Source organism: Ictalurus punctatus, chromosome 28 (assembly GCF_001660625.3).
Source record: "Ictalurus punctatus breed USDA103 chromosome 28, Coco_2.0, whole genome shotgun sequence".
NCBI lineage: Eukaryota > Metazoa > Chordata > Actinopteri > Siluriformes > Ictaluridae > Ictalurus > Ictalurus punctatus.
The window spans coordinates 16262721-16277213 of NC_030443.2; the positions used below are offsets into that span (position 1 = coordinate 16262721).

At 38.2% G+C, this 14493-nt stretch overlaps 2 protein-coding genes across 2 annotated transcripts; both read right to left on the reverse strand.

Annotated features, from left to right (window-relative positions):
* Positions 1–1899: 1899 nt before the first annotated feature.
* gng10 (guanine nucleotide binding protein (G protein), gamma 10) lies at positions 1900–8322 on the reverse strand. The gene is made up of 3 exons (XM_017459808.3): positions 8077–8322; positions 5531–5663; positions 1900–2458 (listed from the first exon to the last, which is right to left on the reverse strand). Exons 1-2 carry the CDS (start codon positions 8158–8160, stop codon positions 5538–5540), a joined length of 210 nt encoding a protein of 69 aa, XP_017315297.1. The 5' UTR covers positions 8161–8322; the 3' UTR covers positions 1900–2458; positions 5531–5537.
* A 1264-nt stretch (positions 8323–9586) lies between these two features.
* dnajc25 (DnaJ (Hsp40) homolog, subfamily C, member 25) lies at positions 9587–13921 on the reverse strand. The gene is made up of 4 exons (XM_017459807.2): positions 13574–13921; positions 12325–12477; positions 10732–11202; positions 9587–10137 (listed from the first exon to the last, which is right to left on the reverse strand). The coding sequence occupies exons 1-4, from the start codon at positions 13880–13882 to the stop codon at positions 10015–10017; spliced, it is 1056 nt and encodes a 351-aa protein (XP_017315296.1). The 5' UTR covers positions 13883–13921; the 3' UTR covers positions 9587–10014.
* Positions 13922–14493: the final 572 nt, after the last annotated feature.

The window sequence follows — 14493 nt, forward strand, 5'->3', positions numbered from 1 at the left end:
ACCATGGTGATACTTTTGTTGCATTATTTGCAAATAAAATATTAAGTTATTGAGTAAAATGCATCGTGTCATTCTTTATTTAATAAAAAAGAATGTAACTGTCAGCAAATTACTGTAGAATAAGAGGAATAAAACACTTCAGGATTGTGCTGTTATAGGAAAATAATCAACTTTGGGCGGGTAACAGTAACTCCGGTTTGTATCAGGCTGCATCACACCACCCCATTGTTGTTCATTTTCCTATAACCGCACACCCTATATCAGTCTATATTTGACAGAAAGTCAGAAGTGAAGATAAGCCGGAAACATATCACAGGGGAGATGTTATGGCCTTTTCTTTAACCAATCACAAACTACCGATTTGCATTTTGGACCAGCTGCAGGCGTACATTGATGATTGACAGATTCCTGTGCAAAGGAAGTTGCCTAAGAACTTTATTATCACAACATCAGGCATCTACTTACATGGAACTCGGAAAAATACACAATGAAGACAGTTATCACTTCCTCCATTTTCTTGCACATGTCAGCGCTTGTTCTCAAGGGATTTGCACAGGGGATGATGAGTGAATTTTCCTGACAAAACAATGTCATTAAGTGTGTTTAGGTTACTTTAGAATTATGTTAATTAGTTTGGGAGGCACTTTTTCTTTCTTTTTTTTTTTTTTTTACAAAGAGCAGTTCAGAGATAATGATTTTGCTCATGTTTTTTGAAAGAATTAAAACTCATAAGCCTCCAGTTGCCAGGCCTGCAGCTTAGTTTTATTTAAAAAATACATTAGATGCATCAGATTATATATATATATATATATATATATATATATATATATATATATATATATATATATGTATGTGTGGATTATATATATATATATATATATATATATATATATATATATATATATATATATATGTGTATATATATATATATATATATATATATATATATATATATATATATATATATATATACACACACACACACACACACACACACATATATATATACATTCATGTATATATAGATACACACACACACATGTGGAGTAAGTGTATATGATTGATGGTTATGTTTAAAATTTAGAACCAATTTAGAACCTTGCCAAAAAAACAAAAAAGATTTTAATGCAGCTTTATTTTAAAAAGAATGTCTTGCTGCCTCATGGCTCCAGGGTCTCTGGTTCGAACCTGAGCTTGTGTTAATGTCAGTGTGATCTTTGGCATATAATCTCTGGGTTTCCTCCAGGTTCTCTGGTTGCCTTCCCAACTCATAAAAAAACCTATGCGAAGGTGAAAATGAAAGTGTGTATGATACCCTGTAATGAACTGACACATCATCCTGGATGTACTCCCATCTTAGACCCAGTACAAAGCACAGACTCAGGATGCACTTCGACACTGACCAGGATAAAGCGCTTACTGAAGATGAATGAATGATATAGTACAATATATTTGGTAATGATATGATCCTGAGTGCGGTTTTATTTTTGCCTTCATTTAGAATATACACTGGTGTGGTTGTACGGACCTGGCAACCCTGAGCAGAAAGTTCAACACTGAGTTGCCGAAACTTAATCTTCTGTCCTAACTCCTAGTCTATTCGAACTGTCTGTTCTTCAGTATCGGAGTCACGTTCTGGTTGTTGCGTGTCTTTTTGTCCAGTGCAGAAATGTAGTCAAAGGGCAGGGCAAATAAAATGAAAGGATGTGATCAAAACCAGCAAACAGGGTAAACACAGGCATGTGTTTACACTGAAGACAGGGTGGAGTCATCCCAGGGGAGTGTGTATATGTGTGCTGGAGCATCCTACCATAAACTTATCTGAACTACTAACACTTATTTGTATGTGTAAGTTTAGATGTGGTTATATAAATGCCAGTGAAAGCACATTAATCAGAATAAGAGAAACAATTCAGCTTTATCGGAAAAAAAAATATCAAATATCACATGTACAGCTTATTCCGATTAGATTCCTTTAGTGCATATATGAGCAAATCTGTCGAGACTGAAATAGTTCTCATCTTACTCAATTTTGGTTTTATAAGCCACCAAGACAGCATAGTACTCTCTATGAGTGCATAGAAATTAATTATTAATTAAATTAAAGTAAACTTAAAAAAAAAAAAATGTACAGAACTACCACAGAAGTCCAAAAGGCACACAATCAAAGATCAATGTTTATATTAATATATATATATATATATATATATATATATATATATATATATATATATATATAAACCACACACATTTTGTGAGTATTTCATGATGTACATGCACTAGATATTTTAAAAGTCATGGAGATGGTTCATAGCATAAATGTTACAACACTCTCTAATCATGTTACGCAGTAATTCATTAATAAAAAGACCATGCTGATTTAGAAACAAACATGAATGAAAGTTCATGCTGCATCTTTGGGCTGTAAAAGATATCCAGGAATCCACCAACACGATCCCTGTGTGAAGAAAAAAAAGAAAGAAAGCCAGACATCATTTTCTACACCGTTTTATTTTGAGCATTCCGACCAGCACACTGAAGAAGGCGAAGAAACATGTTACTCTAGCAATCCTACAAAACTAAATATAACCCCAAAACCACATGCTTTTTCACAAAAGGCAAACTTACAGTTCCTCTGGTCAAGAGCAGAAGTCTTACCACTTCCTGAGTCTAAAACCAGGCTTGGTTGTTGCAAACCCTCATTTGCCTTTTCATCTCTCCACTCCTATCTATCCCATAAGCTCATTACAAAGAACGAGAACACACAGCACACAGCTTGCATGTTCCATGATGAGCCATTGCTCATAGATGCCACTCCTGCAATTTTTTTTTTTAATCCCCTCATATCTCCTTCACCATGACTCCATGACTCCATTTTCCTGTTGATGCAGTGCACGGAAATCACGCAGCAACACTGCGGAGAGCTGACCGGATACGTGTCCAACACTCAGGGATAAAAATACCCCACATGTGCGCGCGCGTGTGTGTGTGGTGTCTGAGACATTCACGGTTCAAAAAAGGATAATCACACAGTGGTGAGCATAGTTAGAAATGCCCTGAGATGGGGATATCTCAGACAGTGAGAGACGGAGTCAACTCCAGAACTATTGGCACCCCTTATGAAAACTGACTATATGAAAAAATGAAAAATAATACCCAACAATTGATATATGGTTAAGACAAGGATAGGTGAGGTTCTAATATTGGGGTCACTTGGAGAAGACCTTCAAACAAGTTTTAACCACATGGCAGAGGCAACCAAGGTTTGGGCTAAAAACATATATATATATGTATATATACTACCAGCTGCCCCAAAGAATCAACAATCCTATGAAATATTTCACACTGGTTTGGGGGCTTATCCTTGTATGATGGACACATTTTCCACCAACCATTCTGATGGTGTTCAAGGGCAAAAAAGCTTGATTCAGGTCTCACCTGAGCGCAACACATGATTCCAGTTGTAGTTACAATCTCTCTTGGTAAAGTTCTGGTGCTGCTTTTCATGGCCTACTCTCAGAAAGGGCTTCTTGTGTGTAAACTTTCCAAACAGCTTGGCATGAAGGTGCTGTATAATAGTTCATGTCATCTTTTTATGTTAGCCCAGATTACAGGTTAACAAATACGTCTCTCTTAGTCTTGAAAAGTTTTTCCGAAAGAGTTCGGTCACGATCAGCAAAACCTTTTTACACGTCTGCGACTTTATTTGTACCTCATGGAAACAGAAAATGGGGAGAAAGCAAGCGGAGACCATGAGCAATAATAAAAAAAAATTATAGGGAGTAAGTATTCATTAGAGGTGCAAATCATTTTGGCATACATGTCTCTGAGGAAAATTGGTACAACCCCAGTTCCAAAATAGTTGGGAAGCTGTGCAAAATGTAAATAAAAACAGAATGCAATGATTTGCAAATCTCATAAACACATATGTTATTCACAATAGAACAGAGAAAACATATCAAATGTTTAAACTGAGGAAATGTAACATTTTGAGGAAAAAAATCATGTAATTTTGAATTTGATGGCCACATTTTGCAACTAATTACGGTAATAGGCAACAGGCCAGTAACATGATTGGGTATAAAAAGAGAGAGGCAGAGTCTCAGAAGTAAAGATGGGCAGAGGTTCACCAATCTTCGAAAAACTGTGGCAACTGTGGAACAATTTCAGAATAATGTTCCTCAATTTAAATCTCATCATCTACAGTACATAATAGCATGAAAAGATTCGGAGAATCTGGAGAAATCTCTGTGCGCAAAGGAGAAGGGTGAAAATGAATATCGCATGATCTTCAGGTCCTCAGGCGGCACTGCGTTAAAAACAGGCCTGATTCTGTAATGGAAATCACTGCATGGGCTCAGAAACACCTCCAGAACTCATTGTCTGTGAACACAGTTTGCCGTGCCATGCACAAATGTTGGTTATAGCTCTATCACGCAAAGAAGAAGCCATGTGTGAACATGATCCAGAAACGCCGCCGTCTTTCCTGGGCCAAAGCTCATTTAAAATGGACTGAGGCGAAGTGGAAAAATTCTGTCAGATAAATCGACATTTGAAATTCTTTTTGGAAACCATGGACACCGCGTCTAAACTACAGAAAACTAAAGAGAGGAGAGGGACCATCCGGCTTTTTATCAGCACTCAGTTCAAAAGCCTGCATCTCTGATGGTATGGGGGTGCATTAGTGCCTACAGAATTGTCAGCTTGCACATCTGGAAAGGTGACATCAATGCTGACAGATATATACAGGTTTTAGAGCAACATCTGCACCCATCCAGATTCCATCCCATTTTTACTTCTGAGAGACTTCTACCTCTCTAAGATGCTCTTTTTATACCCAATCATCTTACTGACCTGTTCCCAATTAACCTAATCAGTTGCAAAATGTTCCTCCAGCTGTTTCTTTTTCATAACACTTACCTTTCCAGCCTTTTGTTGCCCCGTCCCAACTTTTCTGAGACACGTTGCTGCCACCAAATTCAACATTTTTTCCTCAGTCGAAACGTTTGATATGTTTTCTATGTTCTATTGTGAATAACATACGGGTTTATGAGATTTGCAAATCATTGCATTCTGTTTTTATTTACATTTTACACAGCGTCTCAATTTTTTTTTTTGGAACTGGGGTTGCATTAAGAAATGCAAAACGCTAATAAACGCCAGAACGTTTTGTTAGAAAAAAACCTCAAATGTTTCCACAGTTGATCGGATATAAAATTAGAATCAAAATGATTTTATTCTTCACCCAGTCTTCTTTAAAGTGTGCCTATAATTATGGACATGGACTGTGAGTATACATTTCTATATTTATGTTGTGGGTGTGGTGATTTAACTTTCAGTTGCAAAACGCAGTACTCAACACTCAATTACTTTTTAGAGAACAAAACACATTGAGTTGAAAATATGCTGTTAACAAATTGTGCATATAGATAGATAGATAGATAGATAGATAGATAGATAGATAGATAGAAACCACCTTTTGTATAAAGCAATGTGTCACTTTTAATGTGTTTTAGGAGAACTTGCACACCTTTTGCTTAAAAGACGGAACATGAACGTGGTTCTCGGAAAGGGTTGCTGCCTGTTGGCACCCCGACCAGGAGGGCATCTTTGGAGGCATTCTGTAGGCAGTACTGCTGTAGCTCTGCTGCGGCCTGAGACACCTACGCAAAACACACGCACACGCACACACACACACCCTGTATGTTTAGTAATCTTATTCAAACTATGTTAGAACTGCATTCCAGAAACCCAACAAGATGTAATTCAACACCAGTGTGCTTAATCCGTTGTTGTGTACTATGGAAAAACAAGATCCAGTTCCCTCTAATTTTCTCTGCACAATGCTGCGTCTGGGTTTACAGTGCTAAATTCTGTTTATGACAAATAATCTGCTGTATGCAAATGGATACTGTCTTACATTTAGATATTCCAGACTAGAACAGTGGTATTACTTTACATAGGCAAATCAGCACACAGGCAGGAGCTAAAATGGGATTCAGGAGGTGGGAACAACATCAGTGCAGTTTATACGGTGTTTATTATGGAGTTCCTAATATTGATATCATAGAAATATGATTCAGATAATAAGTTTGAGACCTGTTTCTATCCCAATGGCTTCAGATTGAGTGGCTAGAATATACAGTAATGTCTTCACTGTTTGGCATTATATAACATCAAATAAGATCCATTTTCTGTATTGCTCATCCTACACAGGGTCAAGGGGGAACCTCAAGCTTATCCCAGGGGACTTGGGACACAAGGCTGGACAGGGTGCCAACCCATGGCAGGGCACAATCGATCACACACGCTAGGGAAAATTTTGAGTTGCCAATCAGCCTACAAGACATGTCTATGAAACCCCCAGTGCATGGGAGAGGACATGCAAACCCCCAACCCTGGAGGTGCGAGGCAAACATGCTAACCACTAAGCCACTTACTCTACTTTAAATAAATGTGCATGTTTATATTAATGCACATGTTCTGATACGTTATGATATTCCAACAGAAAAAGGATATGCGAAGCGTCAGGACTTCGTAACAGTCCGAGGCAAAGCTGTAACTAAGTTTTCTGCCATGAGAAAGTCTTCAGGTCAGACGAATTTACACTTTGTGGTTTTTCAGTGACATGAAAAGCTGCAATTTAAAAAAAAAAATCTTGTTAACTTTAATAGAGAAATAAAAATAGAGAGGCTGGTGAGGAAAGGCTGTTTATAGCTGCTCCAATGTAACAAGAACTAACCTGTTTCATGGACGTTCCACAACATAACAAGTTAAAGGCATCACACATTCGTTAATAAATAAAAAAATTGTAATCACTGGCAAACTGCTGTAGTATAAGAGGAATAAAACACAACGGCTTGTGTATCATAGGAAAATAAGCCAACTCCACCCAGCCACTCATTATTTTCCTGTAACAGTATATCAATGATAATGTACGAATTGTGCTCGCTGGAATTCCTCTTCACCCCCCCATACATACACACACACACACACACACACACACACATTAGTTTTGGCACCCTTCAAGAGACGCACAATGAACAAAATGAAATAGTAAGGTTTTGATATATATATATATATATATATATATATATATATATATATATATATATATATATATATATATATATATATGAGCCTCTTCCTGTAATGTCAAAGATTTTAAATGTTTTCTAAATTCCCATGTTTGAAAAAAAAAGAAAGAAATACTGCTATTAAAAAAATCTATCATGCAAACAAATTTGGTTAAAGAACAGTAGTTTCTTTAATTGTCTGACTGAAATAGCAAAATGTATTTGCTCATTTTCCCGAAGTGCCAGTAACTCTGGTGTAGTATTGTCTATTCATTAGGATTATGTTTCATATATAGGCTACCGTGTATATAAATAAATAATGCATGCATACATACATTATTACATTACATAAAATAACATTATTATTTTTACTACTATTATTCTTATTTTTGTATTCGTATTAGATATTATTATTTTTTAGACATTTTTTTTTCAATTATATTCCTATTTAATGTGTATTCTTTCTTTTCGTGTGTGTGTGTGTGTGTAATTGAGCTGCTGTAATGAGGGAATTCCCCCAGTGTGGGATCAATAAAGTTTTTATCTTATCTTATCTTACATATATACACAATATCTATGCCTATATAATGTCATGTTTTTTGTTTTGTTTTGAGTCATATTTCTGTTTTTCCCTACATCTTAGACATTAATATATTTTTTATTATTATTTTACAAATAGTTTTTTTTCAGTGTAAATCCTTCTCAATATGTTTTATTAATTTATTTGTTTATGATATGTATTACCACATATCATAATGTATTAGTTTTGACTTATCCTCCTTTAAAGTGGTCCAGAAATTTACACTTAAAAAAAAAATGTATATCCTTCTCTCCCTCTATAATAAACATGTCACACATGAGTGATGCTGTGAATAGCACTACTATATAATTAGTTATTAATAACACTGTTGAGTGATGATACACACTTGGTAGCACTGACTTGCACTCTCTCTGTGCACTTCATTTCCTCTGTCAGAATAATAAACCTTTCCATTCTTACCTTTATTCTCTCTACACCAGCTTGCAGTTTCAGCTGCTCCACATTCCTCCTCATGTCCGTCAGGCTCACGTTAGAAGAAGACATGGTGCAGTGTGAATCGTCTCCAACTCAAAATAAACTTGTAAACGTTTCCGAGACTCTGAAACCAGACGGCTGGGTGTTGTATTTAACGCGGAGCTGCCAGCAGCAGGCGGTAAAAATCCCGTTTAGAGTCTAATAGGAACCCAGAAGTGAATTCCTGAACGCACAGGCAGGCACCAGGGCTGTAGCCCCGCCCAATGACGTCATGTCTCCAGGCCAATCAGAGTCCAGGGGGCGTGATCTCAACCATAGTCAGTATATATAAACATTTGTATCAGATTTTAAAATAAAACCACTCACAGGTGACGTGAGTATCAGTGGCACCTGTCAAGTTGATGGGAAATATTAGTCAAAGTTGATGTGTTGGAAGCAGGAAAAATGGGCAAGTGTAAGGATCTGAGCGACTTTGACAAGCGCCAAATAGTGCTGGCTAGACCAGTGGTTTTCAAACTGGGGGCCCCCTTTGGGGGGGGCCCTCAACAATTTGGTGTGAAAAATAAATAAATGTATGTTTTCTCTTTCTCACTCTCAGACACACACACACACACACACACACACACACTCAATTCCTAATGTAATGTAAAGATGTAAAATGTAATTATTAATAAAAAAGGGAGATATATTCAGAAGTCTGTATTTTTAATGTGTTTTAAAGACATTTTGCAAAAGGGGGGCCTCGGCCAAATTTTAATGCCATTTGGGGGGCCTTGCCCTGGAAAAGTTTGGGAACCACTGGGCTAGATGAATGGATCTGAAGTTTTTTTTTTTTTTTTTTTAAATATAGGATTGTGCTGTTATAGGAAAATAATCAACAATGAGTTGGGATCATGAAGCAGACTTACTGTTACCAGCACAAAGTTGATTATTTTCCTATAACAGCACGTTCCGAGAGTTTTTATTCATCTTACAGGACAGCAATTTGCTATTACAAGAAATTTGAACAATGAAGTGTCCTTATTGTTGTGGAATGTAGTGCGTTATAGTAGCATTCATCCATCCACCAGGATTTTTCTCTCTCTTGAAATGAACAAGACAAAAAAAAAATGCAACTTCTAATGTCCTGGAAATTTCCCTTAACATATTATTATTATTATTATTATTATTATTATTATGCAATAAACTAGTTTATTATAGTCTATTTCATGCACTAGACCAGATATCCAGAAAATCTTGCATTTCTGCTGCTTGGGTTGTTGCACCTGAGCTCTGAGTTTGTGTGGAAAATAGCGCACATCTTTAAAATAAATAAATAAATTCAAATAAAAATACATCTTCCAAACCTAAAACAAACAGTATATTTTGTTCACGTCTTGCTGCTGGAGCTGCTTGGGCTGAGACCCTCCTGAATGGGTGAACACACTATGAATGCACCCCATATTGTTTAAACTTCAGACACAAACAGCAGATTCAGACCCTGCTGGGCCATCAATCATGTTTAACAGTCACTTTAATATCCTTTTAAAAATATAGTATTTAATTTGTTTTGGATGCATACAGAGGCAAAACAGGTACCAACATATTGAAAGGCAGCCTCCCAATACGAGTAAAGGCCAAAGCCGACAGCAGCGATGTGGATGAGCACACTGCTCGGATTGCCATTAACACAAAGAGCTGCCACAGGCTCCGACGCTTACCTCAGATCAGCTCAGAAAGAGCTGTGGAGACCAGACAGTGGAGTTACAGCAGCTTCTGTACAGATACAGCCCTCAGTTATATTCATATCTGTGACATTCAGTCAAAGGTCTTAATACAAATGCACACAAAAGTTTGTTGTAAACATGTGTGCTCGCTAACACACACACACACCCACACAAATAGTATTGTATAATCAGATGCATGTGTGTATGGCATGTCCAGTTAATCGTCAATGAAAGTGATGCGACCAGGTCCTTCGCTCTTCATCCAGCGTCTGTAGCGCTTCCACCGTGGGTCCGTGGCCATCTTCATCTTCATCTCCTCCTCCTGCTCTTCTCTGTAGACCTGCAAATGCAACCGAAGGGGGATTTAGACCAGACTACTGGAATGAACAGAGTTATTTGGATACACAGGGTTCTGACCTTCTCACAAGTACATAATCATTAAGCGAGTAATTAGCAGCCAGGTGTTACTAATGAAACACACAAGGTTAATTATTCATCAAGAAGGGTGACTACCTCTTTAAAAGCAAAACATTTGTGCTTGTCTGAGGCACTCGGGCATGTGTCAACATCATGCCAAGAAGAGAAAAACATCAGCCACGACCTCAGAGAAGCAATGCTGCTGCTCATCAATCTGGGGAGGGTTCTAAGGCTATCTCCAAACAATTTGAAATTCTCCATTCTACTGTGAGAAGGATTGTTTACAAAGGAAGAGCCTTCAAGACTGTTGCCAATCTTCCCAGGAGTGTACAGAACTATGTCATGTGACCTACAGGTCTCTGTAAGCACATTAAATGTTTATGTTCATGACCGCACAACCGGAAAAAAGCCTGAACAGGTATGGGTTTCTTGTAAGGCTCGCAAGGAAAAAGCCCCTTCATTTGTTAGATCCATTTGCGCTGAGAGAGCACAAACAGTTCCAGATAAACAAACCCACCTCATAGTTCTCTTTTATCCACAGCTGACGCTCCAGGAACGTTTGCCTCAGGTGGTCGTCCAGGCTGTCGAACTGCGCCCGTGACATTTTCATGTGCTTGCGGATGATGTAAAGCTTCTCTTCTTCTCCGTACTCTTCGCCACAGATGCTGAAGCGATAAATCCACGAGCAATACCATGCCACGTAGAGGCACATGTGGTACGGGAACAGGACGATCTTAAACAGAAGGATGTCAGCGATGTTGGGCTTCTGGTAGCCTCCTTTGATGTCGATCTTGTTCTTGATGATGTCTCGGATGATCTCCTCCTCTTCCTCACGGATCTCCTCTTTGGAACGCCGGTTCTTGCCTTTCTCTTTGGTGCGGTTTAGCAGGCCTTGCTGTTTGGCCAGCTCGGTCGCCTGGATGCGATACTTGGGGACGGTGGTAAGGTAGTTGATTGCTTCGGTGTAGCTGCTCCACCAGCTGTAATACTGCCGAGGGAAAAGTGCAAAAGTTTGTACACCCTCAAGGCGAAATGAAGACAAAGGAATTTCATCAAGATATTATTACTCTTGTATTCTCCATTCTGATTGGCTGATTCATTTTCTATAACAGCAGCTCTGATGGTACTTCAGGCTCTAATTCCAAAGATATGTTCATAATGCGCTCATTCTAATACATTATCATTTCTACAGTAACAGCTCATTTAGAGGGACTTGTATGGCAGACGCTTTAAATAATCCAAGAATAAACAGATTAAAAACACTTTATTTGCCGTGGAAAAACTTATAAATCATTGATATGGTGATTTGTTTCTGTAAGGAGATGTTTATTCAATATTTACGGAAGGAGTCTCCAACTTTAACTGTCAGTAACTATGTTTTCAGGACAGAAGAGTTTGGCTATTTGGTAACCATGACAAGCATTTATTTTTTGTATTATTAACCTCGAGAGAAAGGGGACAGAGAGGCTGTTGGGTGTACGACTGTTTATAGCTGCTATAACGTAAGTGATAACAGGCACTAACTTATTAAAAAACATGATGTCAATGAATAAAAAAAATTAAAATAGCTGGCAATTTACTGTGCTGTAAGAGGAACCAAACCCCGGGATGTGCTTCGGAGTAACAATTTGGATCTGGAGTTTCGGGTAACAGTATCACCCATCCCCACCCCATCATTGTTTATTTACTTCCAACAGCACTTCCGGTCACGTTTTATTCCTTACATAGTAACATTCCTTACATAGTAACCAGAAAGGGGAAAACTTTTGCACTCCAAGGTGTCACCTATGTGCGTGTCTGATTTTAGGAGCTATAGCACCACAATGCCATCTACTGCACATGAGCGGTACTGCGCCTAGACCCAAAAATTAACACGAAATTTATTTAAATGTTCTTTCCCCCTCATATGTGAATTATTTACATAGCTAAAGCTCTAGATTGTTTTTAACACCAGACACCAAGACCAAAACGATTTTTCTTTTTCTCACTCCTGTTTCAATTTTCTTTCTATGTAACGTCATGTCATTTCTCTAGCTTTCGTTCTCAGTGGGTCTCATAATATGTCTGGTGGACTGAAAGATGAGATTTACAGATGCTGGAAATCACCTACCTGAAAAAGTGAGATTGCGCACACAGTCACGAGAATGACTATCCTAACGTCCACTTTGGGTGCCAGCCGTCTCCTGTAGTAAGTGTAATAGTGGCTGTAGTATTGCTCTGGGTGATCCAGCATGTAGTCATAGTCCCTGCGTGATTCTTCATCCTGCAACACAGCGTGTCTGAAATGAGTGAAGTGAGCTGGGGAGTCAGATCATTTTGAACACCACATGATTTGCTCATCAATATGGGAGCTAAACCATATTCAATCAGATTACCGTGATGTGTCTGAAACCAAACCTTATTCATTGTGTGGGTCTTCAAACACGTGTCTTTTAGACACTACCTATTGTGCTGTGTTTTTTCCCCTTCTTTTGGGTATGTGGGTCAATGACAAATAATCAAATTATCATATTTTATATTTAGAGGTAATAGTTATAGTAGTTATATAGGGGGCATTGGTAGCTCAGTTTCTCATGATCTTTAAAAACCTTTTGATCTGAAGGTATGTGATGAAATGTTTGAAATCGGTGTTGTAGACAAAAATATAATCGTGTCGATGTATTCATTTCTTTCATTAGAAAACTAACTATTTACAAAAATATATTGTTTTAAACGGACGACTCGGAGTGAAATATTCCGAAAAGCAGCCGATAAGAGTCCAGTGTCGGTGGGAACTCCTTTAATACTGTTTAAAATGCATCTCAGGGAAATTCCTCAAGAAATCGGTTGATAAAACGCCAAGAATACATTTCTTTAAATTCTAGGCAAAAGGGGGGTCTACTCTGATGATGCTAAAATTTAAATTATTTTGCCTTATTTTGTATTTTTTAAATCACAACATAATTCCCATAGCTCCGTTTGTGTTACTCCAGAGTTTTGATGACTTTATTATTATTCTAAAATGTGGGAAAATTTTAATAAAGAATGAGTGTGTCTAAACTTTTGACCGGTAGTGTGTATTTTAATACCTATTAGAGTTTTTCTATTATAGCACAGCGTAATTCAAACTCTTATCTACTCAACAGCTACGTAATTTGATTTGAACAATGCTCTAGTACTGACACTTCTGGTAGATGTTAAACTGCATTTCGTTGCTGATTATTTGTACTGTGCAATGAAAAGGAATTAGTTTGTATCTTTTTAGCTATGAACTAATATTAATAACGCCTCCTCTGCTCAGACAGCGGCCACTTTGATTTGTCTTCACGCGAGCGAGCGCGCACACATTCATGCGAGTTCCACAAGGTGTTGTCACTCACTTTTAAAGTTTCATAAGCCGTAGCGATGAGCAGGAACTTCTGATGCGCGCTGTCAGCGCTCTCTCCGGCCAGTGCGGGGTCTCCTGCCTGGAAGCGGTCCGGGTGGTACTTCCGGGCCAGCTGGCGGTACGCGCGACCGATCTCCGCTTTGGCCGCGTCTCTGCTCACCCCGAGGACATCGTAACAGATCTGCGTGCCGCAGTAAAGTCCTTCAATCAAAGCTAAAGCCGAGGGGATGCAAAGCGCCGAAAACAAAAGAATAACAGTCCACAAACCGAGCCGCAGCGCAGACACTATGGGAGCCGCCATGTCAGCATTCCCAACGTGTCGCGCGCTAAAAAGACGTGGCGCGTGCCCTCGAAGAGAGGGGCTGATGGGAATTGTAGGCATGGCATCACGAGCGCATTGGCTTTTCTGTAAACATTTTTTCCTTATATATATAATTTTATATATTCTAATATTTTTTTGCATGATCTTAATAACTTACCATCTTTAGTTCAGTACAAATGAAAAAGTAAATCACTATGGTTACGCTGCATTCAGGCCAAAACAGAAAGTTTTGCTAACGTTAGCATTTGGTTAGCTGAAACCCTTCTGAAAAAAAAATCAAAACACCCCACCGTCAAAACAATAGAAAGTGTAGTAGGTTTAATGGTTATAATAGGAATTGTCTGGGTTTTAATGGACGCTGTAATGGTCCCTGTGGGTCTCTACTGTCAAGTGGATACCATTAAGGACCAGTAATGGTACTGGTTTTGATGGTTAGCTGATGGTTCTTAATGGGGAAACCAATCAAATTTCTGTGATGGTTTCTATTTTTTCTTTTTTTTTTTCCATCAGGGAAGCCATTTCACAACGTTCTGGGCATGTTATATTTTGACTAACAGAATCAGAGCTATTCCTAAAATGTCCTGGGAACC